The following is a 24,180-nucleotide window of genomic DNA, read 5'->3' as shown; positions in this document are numbered from 1 at the left end:
TATATTGCTTTCCACATTGGTGAAGATCTACTAGACATCTGCATGCTTTTTTGTGTACTTTGTAAAATATTTCAAATTATAAGAATAGTCAAATTATACTGTTTTTAAATACAGCATGCATTGTTCAAAGATGTTAAAATAAATTACCACAGCACCTACATTTATGTTACATTTCATATTATGTCTTAAAGTTACTTATAGTCTCACTAAAGTCAAAAAATTTTTTTTGAGAACAATGTTATAATATTGTTTAGAAAATAGTCTTTAAAACAGTATGAAATTATTTGTAGATTCTATTGATTTTAATACATATTTTTATTAATTCTTTGAGACCTTAAATATTATATTTTGATCATATTTGGTTCCTTTTTCCTCCAATTCCTCCCAGGCACACCTCTATCTATTTCTGTACCTATCTTTTTTTTTGTCTTTTTTTTTGCCTGTGTGGCCCAATACCAATGGCTACATGCCCTGGTGTGTGGCCATCCACTGGAGCATGTTCAACCTACTAAGAGCCATAGCTTTAAAGAAAACTAACTTCTCTTCTCAGTAGATATCAGCTACCAATGCCTCCTCATCAAGGATTGAGACCAGCTCCCTGTCTATGCTGGGATTTTGTTTGGCTTAAGCTTGCCTAGGTCTTGTCTGTCTCTGTGGTGAGTTCCTGAGTACAACTGCTGTGCTCTGCCTGGGAAACATATCTTCTGATTGTAGCTCCTGCAGTCTTCCTGCCTCCTCTTTCTTAATGGTCCTGAGCCTTGGGAGGAAGGTTTGTTAAAAATGTCTGATTTAAGGGTGAATACTGTGCAGGGTCTTATTCTCTACACCTTGGCCAGTTGTGGGCTCCATGTTAATACCCAGCTATGGGAAAAAGAAGTGTCTCTGATAAGGTCTGAAAGATGCTCCTAATCTTTGCATATAAATATGATCAAAGCACTGCATTGTTAGAGTTCTGTCATTTTATAACAGCCATTTTAGTGGCTTCTATGTGATCATTTGGTATTTGGTAATTTATACTTTATTTTAAACTGTTCTGAATTAACTTTCCACCAGGCTACTCAGCTATTGTTTTCTTCTCTCACCTCTTACTCTCTTCGCAATATTTTCAAAACAGGCCTACTTTTATTGACTTCATTGATGCTCTGTAGTCACACTCATTCTCTGATGCCTGGAAGTCATTAGGTATAAGTTACAACCTACCTAGCCATATGTTGCTGGTCTGGGTAATGGTGGCAGGTATGGATTCCATCTTGTGGGGTGGACCTTAAGCACAATTAGAAAATGGTTGGTTACTCCCACGGTATTCCTGCAGCAATTGCACCAGCAGGACTATCCTGTCTGGCCACTTGCGGTTAGCTTTCATAGCTAACCAGTAGGAATGAAGCTTCTAGGTTAGTGTTAGCTTAGTTTACCCATCTTCTATGACTTCATGTTGTAAGGTGTTTAGCTGTAGAGTCTTACCATTAAGTTCTGGAGCATAACCTAGAGCAATGGCAAAAGTCTGTAATATTTGGAGGCTTCTGGGAGTTCAGTGGCCAATAACTCTAAATGTGGTAATCCCTTCTTGACATTGGGCTTTATTTTATATACTTGCATAAAATCTTTCATGTAATGAATTGAAATCATTCCTAGATTAAATCTGAAGAGCTCTTGTTAGAATCTTGGCTGCCTAACTGATGACTCAACATTGCTAGGATAACCGATTAGAAATCGGTTGTTGCTGGGTTAAATGATTTTGAGTAGATTCATCAAAATACTACATTGTTAGAGTTTTGTCATTTTATAATAACAGCCATTTTAGTAGCTTTTATGTGATCATGTGGCACTTGGTAATTTATAATTCATTTAAAAAATTACTCTGGATTAACTTTCCAGGAAGCTATGTGGCTGTTGTTTTATTCTCCCACTTCTTATTCTCTTCGCTATATTTTCAAAACAGCTCTACTTTTACTGACTTCATTGATGCTCCGTAGTCACATCACTCTCTGATACCTGAGCTAATGCAGGCCTCCCAACTCTTTTTGTTCTGTTTTTTCTAAGAGCAAAGACTGGCAGATGAAAGAGTATATCTACATTATTTTTTTCCTTTAATTTCTTTTTTATTTAATTAATTTATTCAGATTACCATTAAATTGTTATCCTATCACTTGTATCCTCCCGTTCCTCCCTCCCTCCCGCTTTCACCCTATTCCCCTCCCCTAGGTCTAAGACCCAGAGGGACCTCCTCCCCCACTATATGGTCATAGGCTATCAAGTCTCATCTTGGTAGCCTGCTTAGAATGTAAGTATTTTAGTCTTTGTAGGCCTATGGCTTATGTTTAATTTGCTACTGTAGTATGAGAGCAGCCTTAGACAATATTAAAAAGTGAATGATTGTGGCTGCATGTGTATAATGCTTTACAAAAACAGGCAGGACCACGTTTAGCGCATGATGTAGTTTGCTGACTCCCTTTATAGGACACCCAGCATTAAGTCTCAGCCAAATTTTGTTATCCCATCCCTCAGCACTTTGCCAGTACTTTCTATGCTGATATGTGATGTGGTTTATCCATGTTCAATATATTACACAGTATTTTTTCAGTTTCTAATATATTGGGGGAAGAAAACATTCTTGACCTTTTTGAGGTTTTTATTTGGAGGCCTATAGCTTAAACAATGGATGTGTTAACTAGAGGAAAGATGAAATCTCACTCTCAAACTTATATAAGAGCCTCCCCGCCCCCCCCCCCAATGTGAACGTTCCAAAGAGCTACAGTTACTAATTTAATAAAAACTAAGAGGAAGACTTATAGGGAGGATCATTTAATTTCTAAGTGAATAAACAAAAGATCAGAAAATTTGAAGTGTTTATGTTCTGGGAGTGGCCTGCCACTCCACTGCCCCCCTACACCAGATTACATGAGTCTCACTTCTACAAAATCCTGCCTTTAGACTGAGAACAGAAACTCTGACAAGGCCTCCTTCTCTTTCTACTAACCCTTTGTTTAAGGTAGTTTAAGGTAGCTGAGGTTTCCAGTGGGTCCCTACACAGTGCAGCTGGATAGTTGCTGATTCAGGTGTCTGCTTTGTACTCTATGGGTATAATGAGTATGGGACGTTATATTTGCCTGGTTAACACCCTGTCCATTTCAGAGCCACCTCTGCAGTCTATTCCTTCCAGTATGTATTGGGCCTTATGACATGCTTTTATTCATTTTTTCCAGATGTTGTATGCCTCCTAGGTTTTCAGTCACACAATAGAATACTTAATTACTGTGGCCTAAATAGTAAGCTAACTATTTTAGAAGATACAAAGTCTAAGTAGTTCACAGGTTGATTCAGCCACATAGACTTATTTTTTTCCTTCTCTTCTATTCTTACCCCTGTAATTTTCTCTCTCCCTCCCTTCTTTATCCTTTCTTCTTGTTGTTGTTGTTGTTCTTGTTTGTCTGTTTGTTTTTGTTTTTGGAGACAGGGTCTCTCTGTGTAGCCTTGGCTGTCCTGGACTAGCTTTGTAGAACAGGCTGGCCTTGAACTCACAGACATTCGCCTGTGTCTGCCTCCCGAGTGCTGAGGTTAAAAGTGTGGGCCACCATGCCTGTCTTGTTGTTCTTAACTCATTTTTCATGTTTTAAAAAGGACTGAAGTAGCTCTAAGCAGTTCGTTCTTACATGGTAACATTTAAAGCAAAAAAGGGAATAAAAGGATTCCCTGGCTAGGAATGAAAGTGTCTCTCCCGTAGCTCAGAGAGAGTAGTTTTTGATCATCTTGTGTACTAAAATGGAGTCACTATTACCAGTGAGAAAGCTTGGAAAGTGAAATCCATTACATTCACTTTCTGTCAATGGAAATAGTATGAAAACCGCATGAGAAGAAATTAATTGGGAGGTCAGCAGTTAATACAGTTGCCACAGCTACCTAAGGAGCTGGCATTTGACTTCCATTCACTATGTCATACCCATGGGGAGCAAAATGACATAAGTGTTTATAGTAAGCGTTAAGAGACAGAAATGAAGCAATAGGTATTGAGGATAAAGAAGGGAACATGTCAGGAAGTCACATTTCTCAATCTTCCTTTGGATGCATCAGGATAGACCTCTTCACTTCTCAGATATTATAGTCCTTGGTTTCACTTTCCAGGGTGTTCAATTGAAGAAATCACAGCATTAACCATTTTATTTATTATTTTTGATAATTAGCAGTTATGTTAAAATAGATAACCTGTTTAACTTCTAAGTGCTAGTATACTTTAATTTGCCATATAAGTATACACACACACACACACACACACACACACACACACACACTAAAACAAAACAAAAACAAGTGGTCTTGATTGTGAATTTAAAAACACCATTGTGACAGATAGCAGTTTCTTTTTGTTTGTTTTTGTTTTTGTTGTTGTTGTTTTTCGAGACAGGGTTTCTCTCTGTATCCCTGGCTGTCCTGGAACTCACTCTGTAGACCAGGCTGGCCTCAAACTCAGAGATCCACCTGTCTCTGCTTCTTAAGTGCTGGGAGTAAATGTGTGTGCCACCACTGCCTGGCAATTTCATTAAAAAAAAAAATCAGGTCCAAAATGCGTATATAATGATACACAGAACCTTAAGAAAATTGTCTGTCTGTCTGTCTCTGTATCTGACTTGATCTTTTAAAAAATCTATCTTTTCTTTTTCCCTTCATTCCACACAGTTAATTGCATCTTTAACTTAACTTTCAAAATTAGTAGGTAAGCGTTAATTAAGATTATCTTAGTGCTAGAGAAAAGGCTTAATTTGTTAAGTGTTTGCCATGAAAGCTCTTAGAACTTAAATTAAGATATCTGGTACACATGAAGGAAGCTGTGTGTGGTGGCCTACGCCTGTAATCATGACACTGAGGGAAAGGAGACAGGACGCCCCCTGAAGCTCAGTTGTCAGCTAATCTTGCCAAATTGGTGATCTTTAGGACCCATGAAAACCCCCCTTTTTTTTTAACAAGAGTGACAAAAAGGCAGAGGTAGCTTCCACACACACCAAAAACATGTGCACATGCACAGAACACATACTCAGTTTAATTTCGGATAATTTAAACAATGAGTAAATATAGACATTAGGTTAAGTTTATAAAGGATAAATACATGTCAGTTCTATCTTTTTAAAGTAGAGATTATACTATTATTTTGAAATAATTTTTGAAGGTTTTATATCAGTGTATAAATGGTTGTCTGTATCTTTAAATTTTTAATTTTATATGGTGTTATATCCTTTAGTAAATATATCCTTTAGTCATAATATAGAATTGCTTTATGTGCTTTTAAAAAATTTTAAGTAAAGTGTGGTAGAGTCACTTCCCCTTGGCTGGGCGACCTTGCCAGGCCACAGAGGCAGAGGATGCAGGCAATCCAGATGAGACTTGATGGGCTGGGGTCAGAGGGTAGGGGAGGAGGGCTTCCCTTTCTGAGGACTAGGTAGGGGAGGGAGGGGACAAGAGGAGACAAGGGAGGGGCTACAATCAGGCTATAAAGTGACTCAATTAAAAAAAAAAACTAAAGATTAGAATTTTAAGGTTATTATTCTTCTATTCTATCTCAAGTATGCTTGCATTTAGTGTTATTTCTCTTTGGATTATAAATCCCTATCTACAAAGAGTTCCTTTTAGTATTATAAGTTAGATTTAAAAACTATCTAGATACCTTAACCTTATTTGGACAGGCCTAAACAATGGATTGCCAGCTGTTTCTTAATGACTAGCATAGTTAATTTAGTGCAAATTATTTTAATTTTGTTATATTTAAAGAAAATCTTTGTGGCTTAATTGGGATTAAGTTTTTTTTTTAACCATACTGTTTTTAAAGTTGTTTCCTCCCATTGACCCTTTCTGCTTACTCTACTTGTTTTCTCTCAAATTCATTGCTATTATTTGTTGTGTGTGTGTGTGTGTGTGTGTGTGTGTGTGTGTGTGTGTATTACTAAATATATAAATACAACCTGCTCTGCTCAGTCAGGGTAAGATTATTTGTATGGATATGCTTTCAGGGCTGAGCTCTTGGTTTTGGATAACCAATTTGGGGCCCTTGACCAGAGAAGACTATTTCTCCTGGTCCCAACATTCCTTGATTGCCTTAGTTGTGCTTTGTCTGGGGTTGAGGCCCCATGATACAATCTCTTGTACTTCAGACACAGGTCCTAGATATGAGGTTTCCCCCATACACTTAGGCGTGTCTGTTGGTGTCATGTTTGTTCAGGTGTTATTTATAAGGCAGCAGTGTTGATGAGACTTCATGGGTATAACTTCCCTGACATTTCTAGGAGATGAAATCTTACAGCATATTTTCCTATTCTTACCATGTTTCCACTCCCTGTTAAACTCTATTCCTTGAACCTTAGGTACAGTTGTGTTGTACAAGTATTACTGGGATCTGGGCAGCACATGGTCACTTATTCTCTGCATTTTTATTAGTTGTGGTTTTCTCTAATGCTCTTTTGTCTGTTACAAGGAGATGTATCTTTGATGACGGTTAAGATGTCTACTTTCCTGCAGGTATAAGAATAAATATCTGTAATGTAGTTAGGATTATATTAGTATTTTTAGGTTCTCCTCCAGGATCCATGTCTTCACTGGCCCTGATAGTTGGCGAGGTTTCTAGTACCAGGCGTGATTTTCCTCTGTTGAATAGACCTTAAGTCCAGTTAGAGAGGTGTTGGCTATTACTGAGATGCATTCAGTCATTGCATCCTTTGGGATAGCATATCCTGCTGTCATTGTTTAAGTTCGTAGGCATCATAGCTTATAGGACTGTTGGTTGCTTCTCTCCTTTGGAAACGTAAATGATACCATATGGTACCGTGAAGGCTAGTCATCAAGAAGGAGGCTTTCATGTCAGAGCCAGCTTGAATTGCTTGGTTCCTGTGTCTGAAGTACATGAGACTTTTATCTTCAACAATAGAGACTTTCTGTCAGCTTCTGAGAGACAACTGTGTAGAATTCAAGTAGACTATGTTTTGGGAGTCTCATGAACTACCCTGAACAATGAATTAAAATGTACCCTTTGGCTAGCATCATGTTCCTCTGTGAGGTATTGGTTATAAAGAGATAAAAAGGGAGTGCCTGAATTTGTTATTGACAGGGTCTGGCCTTCCTCATCTGTTTTGTCCAGCATAAGATATGTATGTGAGTGATCTAGGAACATCTCACTTTGTTGGCTTGCCTGTCACGTGTGTGCGCGTACCTCTGTGTGTGTGTGTGTGTGTGTGTGTGTGTGTGTGTGTATGTGTGTGTGTATTATTGCTCTTATTAATTTATGAATATGTATTTTTAATATGTTTATAATCTTAAGGTTATTAAAATTTCAGGCATTACACAACACATTTTAAAGAAGTACACAAACATACACAAATAACAATTTTTTTGATATTTTGCAATCCATATAGCCCTTTATTATTTTGTAGTGCTGTGATCAAATCCAGGTCTTGCAATTGTTGTATTGATGAGCTATACTCCCAGGCCTAACAAAGCCCTTTAGAGAAAAACAGTTGGTAATTTGAGGTTGATAGATTACATTTCAAATGCAGCAACTACTTTTTGTCATGATGTGTGAGAATTGCTTCCTCAACATTTTATTGATGTAACCATCACCAAGAGATTTGTCAAAAGGGAACTTTATTATTTGGTGATAGTTTGTTTTTAAAATGGCCCATTGGATAAAATTTTCAACTTCCTCCACTTTTTTTTTTTTTTAAGGATATAGCAGATCCATTTTTTGCTTATTGTAAGCAGCATGCCGACAGGTTAGACAGAAAGTGGAAAAGAAAAAACTACTTGGCTCTACAATCTTACTGTAAGATGTCTTTGCAAGAGAGAGAAAAGCAGCTGTCCCCGGAAGCCCAGGTATGGGAATCACACCAAAACTGTTGTTTTCTTTTCATATCTCATGTGTTTTTCTAGTGATAAGTGATTGACAGTAGGGTCTAGCATATAAAATATAACTAAAAATTTTACTTAAGTAAGCAGTGGTTTGTGGTTTGACAACAGTAAAGTTTGTTTCTGCTTCATCAAGTCAACGGTGTAGCCATTTATAAAGTCTTATGTTGAAAACTTTGGATGAAGATATTATATATATAGAGAGAGGGTCTAAACTGGAGATTGCCAGCAAACCCCTCCCCTCAGAACTCAGGGAATCCTGTGGAAGAAAAGGGGGAAAGACTGTAAAAATCAGAGAGAAAGGAAGTCACCAGGAGAGCATGCCTGAGTCCACTAAGCGAGGTGCACATGAGCTCACAGTGAGTGAAGAAGCAACAGGAACAGGGCCTACATGGCTCTGCACCATGTCCGTCCTCAGAGAATAACTATTAATATTTTTATGAGACTCCTGACTATGAGAACGAGTGTATCTCTTGAGTATGTTGCCTGCTTTTGGGATTCTTTTCTTACCTGTTGAGTTGCTGTGTCCAACACTGATACCATAGTTTTTGCTTTATTTTAGTATATTTTGTTATGTTTGGTTGTTGTCTCTTGGAAGCTTGTTCTATTTTAAATGAGAGACAGAAAGTCAGTGCATCCAGAGGTGAGGGCAGGTGAGGAGGAACTGGGAGGAGTAAAGGGAGGAGAAACTATAATCAGGATGTACTGTATGAGAAAGGAATCTATTTTCAATGAAAGAAAATCTTAAAAAAAAAACCAGGCTTCTAAGGGATAATAATAAATACAGTATAAGATAAAACAGAAAACTAACACACTGGAATAGGACAAAACAAACACACAGAAGGAAAAGTGCCCAAAAGAAGACATAAGAAATAGAAACTCATTCTTTACCTAACATAGGAATCTCATAAATCTAAGTTAGCAGCCACAATTTGTATGCAACTCCCTTGGAGGGAGCTACATTTGTATTTGCAAGCAGGTATCAGTTGGAGATTGCTTCTGGGTTAGAGAGGCTGAGGTGTGTCTGCAGCTTCATTTAGTTCTAGGGCCCGTGTGAGGGCGGCTGTTACTAGGTATGGATTCGTTTATTAAATCCAGAATTACACTGTAAATCTTAAGATCATTGGTAAATATGATTTGCTGTCATTGTGAAATTTTAGTAGTGTTACCTCGTCTCAGCATGAAAGTCCAAGTTATGAGGAGTATATTCCACTTTACTGTCTCTCAAACTTTCTGCCTTTGTTTATAGGCAAGGATCAATGCCCGACTGCAGCAATATCGTGCCAAGGCAGAGCTGGCTCGCTCCACCAGACCGCAGGCCTGGGTTCCCAGAGAAAAGTTACCCAGGCCACTCACAAGTAGTGCTTCGGCCATTCGTAAACTGATGCGCAAAGCTGAGCTAATGGGGATCAGTACAGATATCTTTCCAGTGGACAATTCAGATACTAGTTCTAGTGTGGATGGAAGGAGGAAACACAAGCAGCCAGCTCTCACTGCTGATTTTGTCAATTACTATTTTGGTCAGTATAGACACAGTCCCCTGGGAATAAATTGCTAATGACAGAATTTGATATGCTACTAATGTTTTAGAAAATCATTCCTAGTTGTGTATGTCAGAGGCATGTTTATTTTCTTATGTTATAGTCTTTTGTAAATTCTAGGCTCATTTTTAAAAATATACTTAAAATTGTTTGACCAATGTTAGTTTATCTAATGACCATCTCTATGGCTAGTTTGATTCTTTGTGTATGTTTTATATTAGCTTTTACTTGCTACTGAAGTAAAATTGGATATTTAATTTAAATAGAGAGAAATATGCGCATGATTCAAATTCAGGAAAATATGGCTGAACAAAAGAATATAAAGGATAAATTAGAAAATGAGCAAGAAAAGCTTCATGTAGAATATAATAAGGTACGTTGGCTAAAAAAATGCACAATATCACTTAGATCTTATTCATAGTTCTTTTGTGATTTTATTGCCTTTCTGTGTTTCAGTTTGAAATTCTAGAGCTCTTGGGCTCGTCCAACCCTCATTGTCATTTCTCTTCCCATCCTTCTCTCACTGAGCACTTTGTATGCCAGGCGCAGTTCTGACCCCTTTACACACAGGGAGCCAGAGAAGTCTCCCTGTCCCTAGTGTGAGCTGTGGTTGTGGCTGCTGCTCCTAGCATGGGAACTGGGGAGTGAGGAGCTTACTTACTTTGCACATGGCCACATAGTAATCAAGATTTGTAGTTGGGGTTTGAAACTAATGCAGCCAATCCCATTCCTTATCCTTAAATACACACACCTTTATAGACCTTCTTTTTAAAAGTTTGTGAGAATTGGAAAATCTTGTCTTAATCTAGTAGTCTTTCTTAAACTATATGCTATTTTTGATAAAAAAATATTTTCCAATTTGAAATCTTTTAAAAAATTTTTTTATTAATTTATTCTTGTTACATCTCAATGATTATCCCATCCCTTGTATCCTCCCATTCCTCCCTCCCTCCCGTTTTCCCCTTATTCCCCTCCCCTATGACTGTTCCTGAGGGGGATTTCCTCCCCCTGTATATGCTCATAGGGTATCAAGTCTCTTCTTGGTAGCCTGCTATCCTTCCTCTGAGTGCCACCAGGGGACATGGTCAAATATGAGGCACCACTGTGAAAGTCATTCTCCACTCTACACTCAAATTACTGAATTTCCTCCTGTCTAATGTATAAAGCAAGATATCACAAAAATGTTAGTTTCTAAGTACATGAATATTTAAGCTACTATCAAATAATTGTTTAAAAAATATAAAGTGATGAAATTAGTACGAAGTACTGTCCAGTGGTGATTGTAGTAAAACATAGGTGTAGTAAAAAGACTGTGGGGGATAAACTCAGCAGATCTGGGCATTTTTGGTAGTTATATGATCTTAGGCAAAAGAACCTCTGGGATTTTTAGTTTCCTCCTGAGAACAGTAATAGAAATGTGATTTGATAGTAAAATATGTGTCAAAATATGTGCCAAACTACAATGAAATATACAGATTATCATCATTACTAAATGATTATCAACATTACTAAAAACTAGAATAAAAAATGTTTACCTTCTCTTGACCATATTCACCGTGCTAAGTAATAATTAAGATATCTTTGCCTTTCAGTAGTTATCTGGCTTGAATATGTTACATATGGAAAATGAATGGAAATATTCTTGTTTACTTATATTTGCACATAAAAAAGCTTACTAATTTAACTTAATCTTTTTGTAGCTTTGTGAGTCTTTAGAGGAACTGCAAAATCTGAATGGGAAACTTCGAAGTGAAGGGCAAGGCATATGGGCCTTACTCGGCCGAATTACAGGGCAGGTTAGTTTCTTTTCAATAGCTTTGTTCATCTCTTGCTCTCCATGTAATTGAACAACAGTCACTTTGCTAACTGAATAGTTGTTTTCCATCAGAGCCTAATCCTGCGGGGTAATGATTTCTGTCTGAAATACTTCCAGACCACTGGCAGCCTCTGCTGACTGAGAACCTGGAGCTTCATTTGGTTCTTTCGTCAGCTGTCTTGTTGGCAGTTTTCTACTTTTGATCAAACTGGCTGACCTGTCATTTCTGATGAGCTAAGATATGAAGCATGAGTTTCCTCTAGTATATTCCTTATTCAGTGGTTTTAGATTTTTTTCACATAATTTTTTTCTTTTCCATTGTGTTTATGGATTTAAAAATTTAAAATTCAATCATGAGCCATTAATTTTTATGTTAATTTGGTTTTCAGCTGCACAAGAGCTATGGTTTTTGAAACTTAGATGTTAAACTATGCTTTATTGTATTCATTAGTAGCTATTAATTGTAATTATAAGACAACCAAAAAAGAAAAAGAAAAAAAAAAGTCTTTTTAATCCTTGAGCACTTTTACCCTATTGATGTACTTCATATTAAAAAAACATAAAATTTATTTTTTGAATGGCCTTTAATACTGTGTATAATAAATGATAAGTTTTCTTCAGATAATTCAGTTACAAGGATAAATGATGGAGTCACACTGTTTGGGGCTCTTTGTCTGTAAAAGTACTTTGTAGGTCTTTTCATGTATACAACATTTCAAACATCTGCAAAATCCAACTTCTTGATATAATTTATACAGATATAAAGTAATGCATGCTGATCTATATAGTGCCTTGTTGCCTTTAAGAACCTTTTGTATTAGGTTGCATGTCACTGGTACCACAAAGACTAATTCATTTTAAAAGGTGAAGATGAGGAGTTGCTTTTGGACATACTAATTCTTGTCCCTACAAAAACCTCCTCTATAGTTTAAAATATCATCTACCATAAAAGACATTTCCATTTATTAAATAACTTTATAGAAGACTGCAAACTGCATTGTGTGAAGGTGGCATGCACAGATGTAAAATTCATGTGTGTGTATCATTTGTGTGATACTTTTCCAGTTGGCTGAACAGATGTGGGCTCACCAGGCTACTAAGCAATGACTTTGATAGATGCTCACTGTCTCAGAAACCAGCATATTACAGATTAGTAGAGAACCAACGAGAATCTCATCTGCTTTTTTATAGTTTGGTCCAGTAAGATAATTTTTCCAATTAACCTATGGAACACTAATATAGCTGGGATATTGTAAAGAAACACTGATGTTCTTTTTCTTTTTAAAAATATACTGTGTTAGACTTTTTAAAATCCTCCTATACTGTCCTCCTATTTTAAGGTTTTCAAGCTAAAGTAGTATAATTTTCATATAGTTTAGTGTATATCTATCTGAGGACTAATGAGACTATGCAGTTGTAGCTTTCTAATAGAAATAATTGAGGTTAAAAACTTATGTTCTTTCTCGTTACTAGTATAGCTGGTAAAGAAGACTTACTACTGTGAATTGTAGCTTATTTAGTTAGATTTAGTGGCAAATAAGGGGAAATGTTGCTGTGTACATATTCGTTAAAACAACATGTACTACATTTATTCAATCAATAGAAGTTGAATGTCCCAGCAATCTTACGAGCACCTAAGGAAAGAAAACCAAGTAAAAAGGAAGGAGGCACGCAAAAGGCATCTACTCTTCCTACAGTACTCTATAGGCAAGTAATGACTTATAACAGAATAAGACTGCTTATTTTTTTCAACTAATATGTACTAGTCAGAAGGCACTTTTCATACCTGAGAATGACTTATGTCCATTACAGAATTTCACTTAAGTGTGTTTCAGGCTCATTTGATCAAAAATGCTTTGGAGATGCAAGGAAAGAAGAGATGCTTGTTGTTTTTCAGAAAGATATGTGATCTATCTTCTGAGGAACTGAGAATGAATACTCATAGATACCACAGACACAAAGAATTCTTTTTAGGAAATTGCAAAGTTATTTTAAAAGTTGTGCCTGTTATGTTATATTTAATCTCTTAAGTTTACTTGTGGCCAATAATTAAGCAATTATTAATTATGTTAGTGGACATAATACGTAAATAGACACCTAGAGTTAACTTGAGTAAGTTGTGAAATTTTGCTTTTGATTTAGGTAGTGATGTGGTGGATAAAGTTGACAAACTATATTTTAACTGGTCTGTACTTTATTCTGTCCTTGCTCAGTTATAATAATTTCATTTCCAGACATAGTTTTCTTCTTTACTTCATGTACTCAATATTTTAGCAGTATTGATCATTGTAGTAGTTTTACATGATAGTATCATTTTCTGTATTTAAAAAAAGGTCTCATTTCTATATTAAATAGAGATCACTTTTTTCACGTAATGTATTAAGTCACATTAAACAATGGCTTAGAAAATCCTGTTTATATTATGTGATTTAAATAGTATATAAAAATAACATGCACATATATGATTGCCTACATGTGTGTCTGAGAGAGATGAGAAAGCAAATTATTTTTTTAATTAACTTATTAATTCATTCATATTACATCTCAATTGTTATCCCATCCCTTGTATCCTCCCATTCCTCCCTCCCTCCCACTTTCACTCTATTCCCCTCCCCTATGACTGAGACTGAGGGGGATTTCCTCCCCCTGGATATGCTCATAGGGTATCAAGTCTCTTCTTGGTAACCTGCTATCCTTCCCTTGAGTGCTGCCAGGCCTCCCCCTCCAGGGGACATGGTCAAATATGAGGCACCAGAGTTCATGTGAAAGTCAGTCCCCACTCTCCACTCATCTGTGGAGAATGTCCTGTCACTGGCTAGATCTGGGTAGGGGTTTGAAGTTTATTGCATGTATTGTTCTTGGCTGGTGCCATAGTTTGAGCGGGACCCCTGGGCCCAGATCTGCCCATCATAATGTTCTTCTTGTAGTTTCCTAGGACCCTCTGGATCCTTCTGTGAGAAAGCGAATTATCGTCTTAGTTTGTAGTGTAAATAAACATCGGTGTGTCATCTCACTGTTTTCCCAAGTGTGGCTGGTACTTTTGAAATATTAGGCATAGCACCAGACTTCGGCGGTTAGGACTGTAATTATTTTTTGCTTTAGAATATGTTTAGAGATATTCTTTTAACTTTAAGATGTGCTTGGTTTTTTTGTTGTTACTGTTGTTCATTTTTGTTATTATTGCTGTTTTACCCTGACATTATTGTTTTTTCAGTTTTCTGTGCATTCCTAGTTTTTTTAGGTGCTCAGACAACTTTCCTCATTTTGTACATCTCTAGTATAAATATGGGCTAAATTTTCTTTCCTTTCTTTTTTTTTTTTTTGATTTTTTGAGACAAGGTTTCTCTTTGTGGCCTGGGCTGCCCTAGACTCACTTTGTAGATCAGGCTGGCCTCAAACTCACAGCGATCCACCTCTGTCTGCCTCCCAAGTGCTGGGAATAAAGGTGTGCATCACCACCGCCTACCTAATATGGACTAAATTTTCAAGCCATGGCTCTCATTTTCTTAAAAGTGAATTTCCTTTTCCCTCAAGAGATGTTAACTGACTTAAAAAAAATCATTAAGCTTGTAATATATCAATTAGTATGCTTTTAAAAAATTCGAGATCTGACTATTGTGAAAAAAGACATAGAAATATATAGATTATATGTTTAAGGGTGTATGACATATTTGCAATTAGTAATCAAAACCAAGTTGTGTTTTTCACAATTTACATTGTTTTATTTTCATAGTTTATGCTTCTAAAGAAAAGTTGAACTAATGCTAAATGAACCTGAAGTAGTAATAAAAGGCTGTGTTGAGAATACATACCTTAAATATCTCCAGTCTTAAACTTTAACCTTCTAGTAGAGCTGAGCTATTATTAACTTTGCTAAACTATGTAGAACTAACAGTTGCTAGCAGTGCTAAGTAAGTTCTTGCAGGATGCTGTAGCACACACCTGCACTCCCTCCATGTTCAGGAGGTTAAATCAAGAGGGTCATGAGGTGAATGCCAGCCTGGTCCATATAGCAAGACTCAATCTTAATGAACCAGAATGCCTAACAGAGGACTAAGTAATGAAGATGAAAGCTGTTGAACTCAAGACTGTTACAAGTAAGCTGTCACCATGGACAGCAGTATAACTCTTATTTGCTGCTTTTATTAAAGTTGTGGAATTTGTAAGAAGAACCATGATCAGCATCTCCTTTTACTATGTGACACATGTAAACTACATTATCATCTCGGGTGCCTCGATCCTCCTCTTACAAGGATGCCTAGGAAGACCAAAAACAGTTATTGGTAAGTGAAGTAGAAAGGAAATAGTTGGAATTAGTTTGCTTTTACTATCAGCAGTACAACAGTGTTATATTGCTAATTTGTAAATAAATTACTTTTGCATTGAATATTTATGTCTTCCTAACTATTACATGAATAGAATGAAATAAAATATTTGTAGAAATGTATTTAAATTTTTTTTTAATCTTAGCAATTCTTTTTCTTACATAAGGCATAAGGAGTTTTTCTTGTGTGTTTATAATTTCATTTTATGAGTTGGTATCTCTCAAATGCTTTATTTTTATTTTGAAGGCAAATTAATTTTAAGTTTCATCAGCCTATTTTTGAAAATCCAGAAACTTTGAAAACTTTTTTTTTCTTTTAAAGACAGAATCTCATTCTCCAGTCTTGTGTTAAAGTTGTTAGGACATTGGGGATAACTTCAACTTCCTAGCCTGTTTTCTGCTGGGTTTATAGGCCTGTGCCAGAATACTCAGTTTATCTGGTGTAAGGAATCGAACCCAGGACTTTGGTGTACTTAGCAAATACTCCACTAATTTACTTACAGTCCTAGTCTTGACAAACGTTTGTAATTATCTTTCTACTGACTTAGTTATGTAGAATCACTACAGGTGTTTCATTAAAGTGTCTTTTTAAAAAATATTTTATTAATTTATTCATATTACATCTCAATGGTTATCCCATCCCTTGTATCCTCCCATTCCTCCCTCCCTCCCATTTTCCCCTTACTCCCCTCCCCTATGACTGTGACTGAGGGGGACCTCTTCCCCCTGTATATGCTCATAGGGTATCAAGTCTCTTCTTGGTAGCCTGCTATCCTTCCTCTGAGTGCCACCAGGCCTCCCCATCAAGGGGACGTGGTCAAATATGGGGCACCAGAGTTCGTGTGAAAGTCAGACCCCACTCTCCACTCAGCTATGGAGAATGTCCTGTCCATTGGCTAGATCTGGGTAGGGGTTTGAAGTATACTGCACATATTGTCCTTGGCTGGTGCCATAGTTTGAGCAGATCTGCCTATCATTATGTTCCCAGCTATTCCACTCCTTGGAATATACCCAGAAGATGCTCCAGCCCACAACAAGAACGTTTGCTCCACCATGTTAATAGCAGACTTATTCATAATAGCCAGAACATGTAAACAGCCTAAGTGTCCCACAGTGTAAAGAAACTGTGGTACATTTATACTATGGAATACTACTCAGCCATTAAAAACAAGGAATTCCCGAAATTGTGGACAAATGGATTGAACTAGAAATGATCATAATGAGTGAGTTAACCCAGAAGCAGAAAGAGTCAAGTAGTATATACTCACTTATATCTGGACACTAGCCCAAGGGGCATGTCCCATGAATGTCTTCACTTACCAGGAAAGTGGGACAGAAGGGAGGACATCCTATTGGGACTCTAGGTGAGGGAAGCATGGGAGTATGGGGAAATAGAAGGATCCAGAGGGTCCTAGAGACCTACAAAGTGTCTTGTTGCTGTGATGAAACATCCTGACAGAAACAAGTTAAGGTTGTGAGTTAATATTTGCTCATGGTTCAGGGCTCAGGCCCTCAGGGCTGTGATGTCAAGGCAGAAGGATCCTTATCTATTGCCTACAGTATGGTCAGGTGGTAAAGATGGGTTTTGCTATGGCAATTAACTTAATCTAGATAATCCCCCACAGGTATAGAGTGAAACTCCCAGGTGATTCTAGATTCTGCCGCATTGATTGACAGTAACCATCACACATGTGTATAATGAACTTTATCCTGATCTTATTCCAAGGAAGAGACAAATACTCAGATTTTAGTAGACTGATTGATAAATTATTCCAGGAAAGGGAATGCAGGCAATGAAAACTGCGAAATAAATATGAATATTATTTTTATGCACATCCTTTTTCTAGTTTTAGAAAAGAAAAGGACTGCCATCCTTGAGTTGCAATCTTTTCAAAAGGTTATGGATTCAGGGGCCCAGAGAGGTGGCTCAGTGGGTTAAAATGCTTGTTGTGCCTGCTTACGGACCAGGGTTTGGTTCCCCACAACCAGAATAAGGAGCTTTGTGTGGCTTCAGGTGTGTGTAGTCCCAACCCTTGGCTGCAAAATCAGGAAGACCCTGGAAGCTGTCTGCTTATGCCTTGTAGCTGGATCTATGGGTTCCAGGTTCACTGAGAGACCTGTGTCAGAAAAGAAAGTGGATCTGAGAGAAGCTGGGGGAGGGGAAAGCATGAGCAGAATATAGTGTGTGAAAAAAAAATCTTTCAACAGCAACAACTAAAAAGTAAACTGGAAAGCAATGGAGGAAGATAGAGGGTTCCTTTGGCCTTGAGAGAGACACAGACAGACAGACAGACAGACAGACAGACAGACAGACACACACACACACACACACACACACACACACACAACGAACACAAATGCACACAAACATGAGCTTTGAATGTATGCATATAAGGGAAAACATGGCATTTGACTTTGTGACTTCTATATTTTGCTTATTTTTTGTGCATCCCAATCTTTTATTCTGCATTTTTTTTTCAGACAACTGGTACACTTTGATGAATTTCTGACTCTTCTTTCTGGACTATATAACCCTTCCCCTTAACTGGTTTTGGTCTTTTATCTTACTCAGAAATAACCTTTGTAATTATTTGAAAACTATTTTTTAATTTGACAGTTGTGCTAGACAGAATATGTAACACATGGAAAAGGTTCTCTTGATATTTCATCATGAAAGTGAATGGTGTTCTTTTACATAATTCCTCAAATGAATTTTCATTATTTAGTTAAAATCCATTTTATTTAATAGTTTAAAAAATATTTTTCTTTTATTTTTGAAATAATGCAATTACATTATCTTTTCTTTTTTCCTTCCATACCCTCCCCTTGATCTCTTTCAAATTTAGTCTCTTTTACTATTAATCTTCATTGCATGCATAAGTGTTTATGCATATATATTCCTAACTGTAAGCTACTCCATCTGTATGTTACTTATATGTGTAGGTTTCTGGAGCTGACCACTTGATATTATACAACCAATATGTGTGTGTGCTTTTGCCTGGGGAAGACTGTGTCTCTCACACTCAGGATTGAGGTCTCATTACCATTTCTAGGGCATGTGTATTGTTGTCCTTTTCAGTTCATGTATAATAAATCATGTAGTGAGACTTTATGGCTATAGCTTCTGACATTATTAGGAGACACAGTCTCACAGCCAACTATCTGGTTCTCCTCCTTTTATAATCTTTATGCCCCCTCTTCAGTGTTTCCTGAGCATTATGCATGAAAGTGTTTTGTAGATGTGTCCATTGGGACTGGACTTCATAACTCTGCATTTTGATTGATTTTCTGCAATGGTCTTTGTTACAAAGAGGTTTTTTGATGAGGTATGAGGACTATACTTATCTGTGGGTATAAGGACTAACATTTAGAATGTAGTTAGGGATTTTGCAGGTTTATTTAAGTGGTGGTTTATAGATTCCGACCTAAGATCTTTGACTTTATTAGTCCTGGGTAGTTAGATTAGGTTTCAGCACTGGGAATGATTGAGTAGGAATTTAAGTCCAGTTGTAGAGTTGTTGGTTACTGACAGGTTATGTGTACCACTGCTGTGCCATTAGGATTATTGTGTCATGTTGGTCATTGTTGTGATTTATAAGCATCATAGCTGGTTAGGACTGTTGCTTACACCCCTCCCCTGGAAGCTTGTAAGGTGCCTTCTGGTTTGTGAAAGCTCAGGCTAGGTCCAGCTCAGGGGTGTCTGAAGTACATGGTGTCTTCAGCAATAGGGATTTACTTTTCACCTCTAGGGAGCAACCAAGGTCAGCCATAATAGCATGTAATGTTTGGCTGTCTCTTGGATGACCATGGTACAATAAAAAACAAGCTTCTCATATCTGTGTTGGGTTTTCGTTAAGTGGTCTTTTGCTCTTTGAGGGAGCATTGTCAGTTAGTAGCTTTCATTACTTCAATTATTTTAAGATTTTTTTTTTTTGCATAAGAAGTATAAGCTATAGGACCTGTCTCTGTTCGAATGTATGTATTAAGTAAACATGGAGGATTAAATGAGGTTTATTAATAAGCTTGTGTGTCATAATATTGCCATAGATAACTTAATTCAGGTGTGTGCTTTTGACATTTGTAAGATAATCATCACTTTCCCTGAAAATGTTCTTTGATTTCTTTGGATTGCATATCCTGTAGCTTTTATTCTAAGCTATTGTGTAAATATCTTAAAGAGTTTTTGGAGTTGGAGACTACAGTGTTAATATATTATTGAAAGAATGAAAATGGTCCATTTGTGTAGATGTATTCGGCATGGCTTGTGGCAGCTGCCTTGACATTGGAGCACGTGTTCAGTGTCAGCAGTTTCAAAATCTTGATATTTTTGAGTGTTCTGTGTTTTGAGGTTTCGCAGCATGACATTTTTTTATTGACTGAATGTTCTAGAACTAATTTATTTGCCATTTAAGTTTTAGTGGGCTTGGGAATGAGTGTGCAACAGAATGTTGTATTGATGAGTAATAGCTACAAAATAGAACTAAAATGACAAATGTTTTAATTGGAAAACTTGATTATACAAAAAGAACATGCTTTTATATTAATAGGATTTTATGGATTTGTAATGTGAATCTGGGTGTTCAGGGAAGAGCTCAGCTGATCAGGTGCTTCCCACACAAGCTTGATGACCTGAGTTTAGTAGCCATGTGCCATGTAAACCAGCTTGATCATGGTGCATGTTTGTAATCTCAGTGCTGGAAGGCAGAGACTGGATCTTTAGGATTTGCTCATCAGTCAGTGTAGCCTGATCAGTAAGCCACAAAGCAGTGAAAGACTGAGACCAACCCTCAAGATGTCCACATTCATTGGCAACTGATCGTGTGCGCACACGCGCGTGTGCGTGCACACACACACACACACACACACACACATGGATTGGAAAGCTTGAGAAACTTTGACATTTCACTGACCTGATAAAAATGATCAATTTGATATTAATTTGTATAATTTAGGGATATAAAGTAAAAATGGTTTACGTTTGAGACAGAACTTGCTATTGCTTTAGACTTAGTCACATAAATGGTGATCTCATTGTATTATTTTCAACAAAACAAAACAAAACAAAACCTACCATTACACAATTCTTTATAATTTTGTTTTCCTGGTAAGTTCTCTTCAGAATATAGTCACCGTGTGAACTCTGCCATTATCAGTTACTGAATTTTTTGTTTGAGACAAGGGTATGAGCAATTAGTTTGTTATTGATTAGGTGTATTTGTATTTTGGTGCTGATTTGTTAATTTAAAAGACTTCTTTGGTTGCATTAGCAACATCCACGAAAGAATTTTCTAATTAATACATTAGAAAATAATGCTTTATTTTTCTCACTGGTCAGTTTCTTTTTATGTTAAAATTTTTATTAATACTGCAGATTAATAGGAATTTAAAAATAAATCAATATTTTATGTTTTAACTTGCATTGTGGCAGTTAATATGATTGCATCATCGAAACAAATGGTACTTTGTATTTATGCTGCAGAACTCAGGATTTAAAGCTCTTAGTTTTAAAAGTATAAATGAGCTTAATAGTAAGTGTATAGTATTGATACACTGAAAAGTCTTTTATGGACTTTCATTTTTATCCTCCTTTATCATACCTTTTCATTGGATTTAATGATACAGTCTGCTAAATACACCGTCTGGAAAAACTCTAGCAAAGATGTGGAGTGCTGGGAAAAACAGTCATTTATTTGGTAGACCAAGTAAATCCTTAATAAAATATAATGTAAAAGAAGGAGCAAAAAGCAGTTTTCCAAAAGTCTGATTTGTAGTACATTAAATTATCTTATGATGTTAACTTTATGTTGATATTAATAGCTTTGAAGAGATACTTTGCGCTTTGAATGTAACTTAAAATTCAAATATCTCTAAACATTTCTCATTACTTAATTCACTCTCCATCAAATTTTTTATTTCTCATCTATGACTTACGTTGCTTCACAATAGCAATGTTACATGTTTTTGTAATTTGTGGGTACACTGAATTGCTTTCTATAAAACAGCCATGATAGTTCATCCTTGCAGCAGTAGAGGTGTATTCCTGTTGTCATTATCACACTACCTGTGTGTGTTTATTTATGTATGAATACTTTTTATATTTATAGAAATTATAGTTAAAATTGGGAGACAATAAATCTGTAACCATACTTTTTAACAAATCTTTTTCAGGCAGTGCTCAGAGTGTGACCAGGCAGGAAGCAGTGACATGGAAGCTGACATGGCCATGGAAACCTTGCCGGATGGAACCAAACGATCAAGGAGACAGATTAAGGAGCCAGTGAAATTTGTCCCACAGGATGTGCCACCAGAACCCAAGAAGATTCCAATAAGAAACACGGTATTTATTCTTCATTTATTGGTCTCAGTGACATTCTGATGGAAAAATTTAAGCAGATAAAGCATTTGTATCATAAACATATGCTCAGAAGTCAGTCAGTTGTCCATACTGCTCTTGGTTATTTCTGTGTATTCAGTTTTCAGTGTTACATAGCATTTATATTTAGCTGAGAATCTAGTTTGTGGGTTTAGGTAAAATCCTAATAATGAACACCAATTTAACCGAAGACTCCACTTAAAACAGGACATTCCCGGAGCCTTAGACTCCTGGTCCTCCCTCAGCAAGCTCACCTGTATAGAAGATTACCTTTTATGTCAGAGTTGCATTTCTCATTTCCTACTCTTTTTCTTTGTTTTTCAGACCTATGCATTCATGAACAGTTTTTAGTTGAGTTTGTCAAGTTTGGGGTTTTGTGTGAATGGAGAAGTCAACCTTTTTGCTTCTATAACACCATGTCTTAACAAAACTTGATACTGATTTGATTAATTCATAGATTCATATATTTGTAATTCATTTATTCTGACTGATAATTTTTGTGGGAAGAATGGATCGTGCTTCAGGTGTTTTCTGTGCTAGTCATTCCTTGGTTTTCTAGTAATTGTTTTGGCTAAATTTGTATGTCCCTTTGTAGCGTGGTATTGAGCATTTAGAGACTATAGTATAGATTTGTTTAATTGTAGACTATTTGTAATTCACTAGATTTCATCCCTGAGACTCACAAGATGGAAATATAGGAAAGGACTAGACTGATACCATGGGTTGTCCTCTGACATCCATGCACGTGCTCTGGCATACTCACATCCAAAGCCATTAAATTTGCTGGTATATTGTTTTCAAATGAAAGAATGAACCTTAGGGCATGTTATGATTATTCTATATACTCATGGAAGTAAATTTTCCTTTAAAGTTTGAGAGAATGATTGTAGTTAATTTGATAAAACTGTGTTTGTTTCTTGGTTTCTCTCTTAACCAGGCTATCACACGAATAATTGAGACTACCTCATATTTGTTTAATAATAAGCTTTGTAGCTCAATAACTGAGTTATTACTGTATTCTTAACCCTCTGAGCTAATTTGGTTTTCTCCTAGCTTACATTTCCAGAGATACTTGGACTTTGTAGCTTTCTTGCTCAGTCACCTCTCTCTGAATGTCTCCTGGACCTCTGCTCCTGACTGAATCCCCTCTTCCTTTTCTAACTCATCCTCCCTTTACTGGCAGGAAGTCCAGCCCTATTCTTAATCCTGCTCAGCGATTGGCTGTAAACTGCTTTATTGGCATATCAGGAGACAATTGGGAAACAGTGTTTACACAACATTGAGATGGGAGATTCTCAGAATAAAGATCACAACCAGATATGGGTGGGGGTTGGGGGGTGGTACAGAAATGCTCCTTTGAATTAAACAATAACCTGTACCTACAGAGTATAGTATAAGCAATAGGAAAATATATTCCACATTTTCATCAATAATGGCAGGAAAATTAAAAATTGATAAAAATGCAACTATTACATTGAAAGATGGAAAAATCTCCAGTTGTACTGAAATCTAATATAAAGTACAGCTAGGTATTGTAGTGCATATTTGTACTACCAGTATGTGGGAGGCTGATGTAGGAAGAATAAAGTATAATATATATATAAACTATGAGATATAGTTAATAAACTATGATATAGTTTTAAAAACTATACTATATAGAAAAACCTTATGAGTGGTATTTTATCTAGGAAAGATTACAAATAAAAAAGTTTAATTTACCTAAGAGAACAACTCCCAGATGTGCCTTATCAGTTACATAAGAATTTAATAAAAGTGAATGAAATAATCTAAGTGATTATTTCACTAAGTTTTCTGAAAACTTTCCAAGTAGTACCCAGGCATTGTGGTGCATGCCCTTTATTCCCAGCACATGTAAAGCAGAGGCAGGTGGGTCCCTGAGATACCTATCCATCCTGAAAGGATCCACTTTAATAAAGCTCTGTTTCAAAAAGCCTGTCGTGGTAGGGTGTACCTCTTTAAGTCCAGTACTTAGGAGGTAGAGGCAGGCAGATCTCTGAGTTTGAGGCCAGTGTCTTCTATAGACTGAGTTCCAGGACAGCCAGGGCTACACAAAGACACCCTGTCTCAAAAACCAAAACAAACAAAAAAGGCTTTTAAAATAATAAAATGAGAGATGGCTCAGCCATTAAAGGCTAGGCTCACAACCAAAAATAATAACAAAATAAGGGTTATTATGTTTTTTTAAATGTAATTTTTCAAACAATTGAAGCTTTAAAGTAATAAA

General features: G+C 36.5%; 1 protein-coding gene across 5 annotated transcripts in view; it reads left to right on the top strand.

Moving 5' to 3' along the window:
* PHF14 (PHD finger protein 14) overlaps positions 1-24,180 on the top strand; it is a 141,275-nt gene that overhangs the window by 33,881 nt on the left and 83,214 nt on the right. For all 5 annotated transcript variants that reach the window (XM_084787246.1, XM_084787249.1, XM_084787248.1 and 2 more), the window contains 7 exons: positions 7,702-7,848; positions 9,131-9,401; positions 9,689-9,795; positions 11,123-11,218; positions 12,842-12,945; positions 15,390-15,521; positions 21,731-21,899. In XM_084787246.1, coding sequence (XP_084643372.1) covers positions 7,702-7,848; positions 9,131-9,401; positions 9,689-9,795; positions 11,123-11,218; positions 12,842-12,945; positions 15,390-15,521; positions 21,731-21,899 — 1,026 coding nt within the window. The remainder of the gene's footprint in view (positions 1-7,701; positions 7,849-9,130; positions 9,402-9,688; positions 9,796-11,122; positions 11,219-12,841; positions 12,946-15,389; positions 15,522-21,730; positions 21,900-24,180) is intronic.

The sequence above is a fragment of the Acomys minous genome, assembly GCF_964271855.1.
Source record: "Acomys minous genome assembly, chromosome: 6".
Classification (NCBI taxonomy): domain Eukaryota; kingdom Metazoa; phylum Chordata; class Mammalia; order Rodentia; family Muridae; genus Acomys; species Acomys minous.
This window is presented reverse-complemented; position numbering and strand designations above follow the sequence as displayed.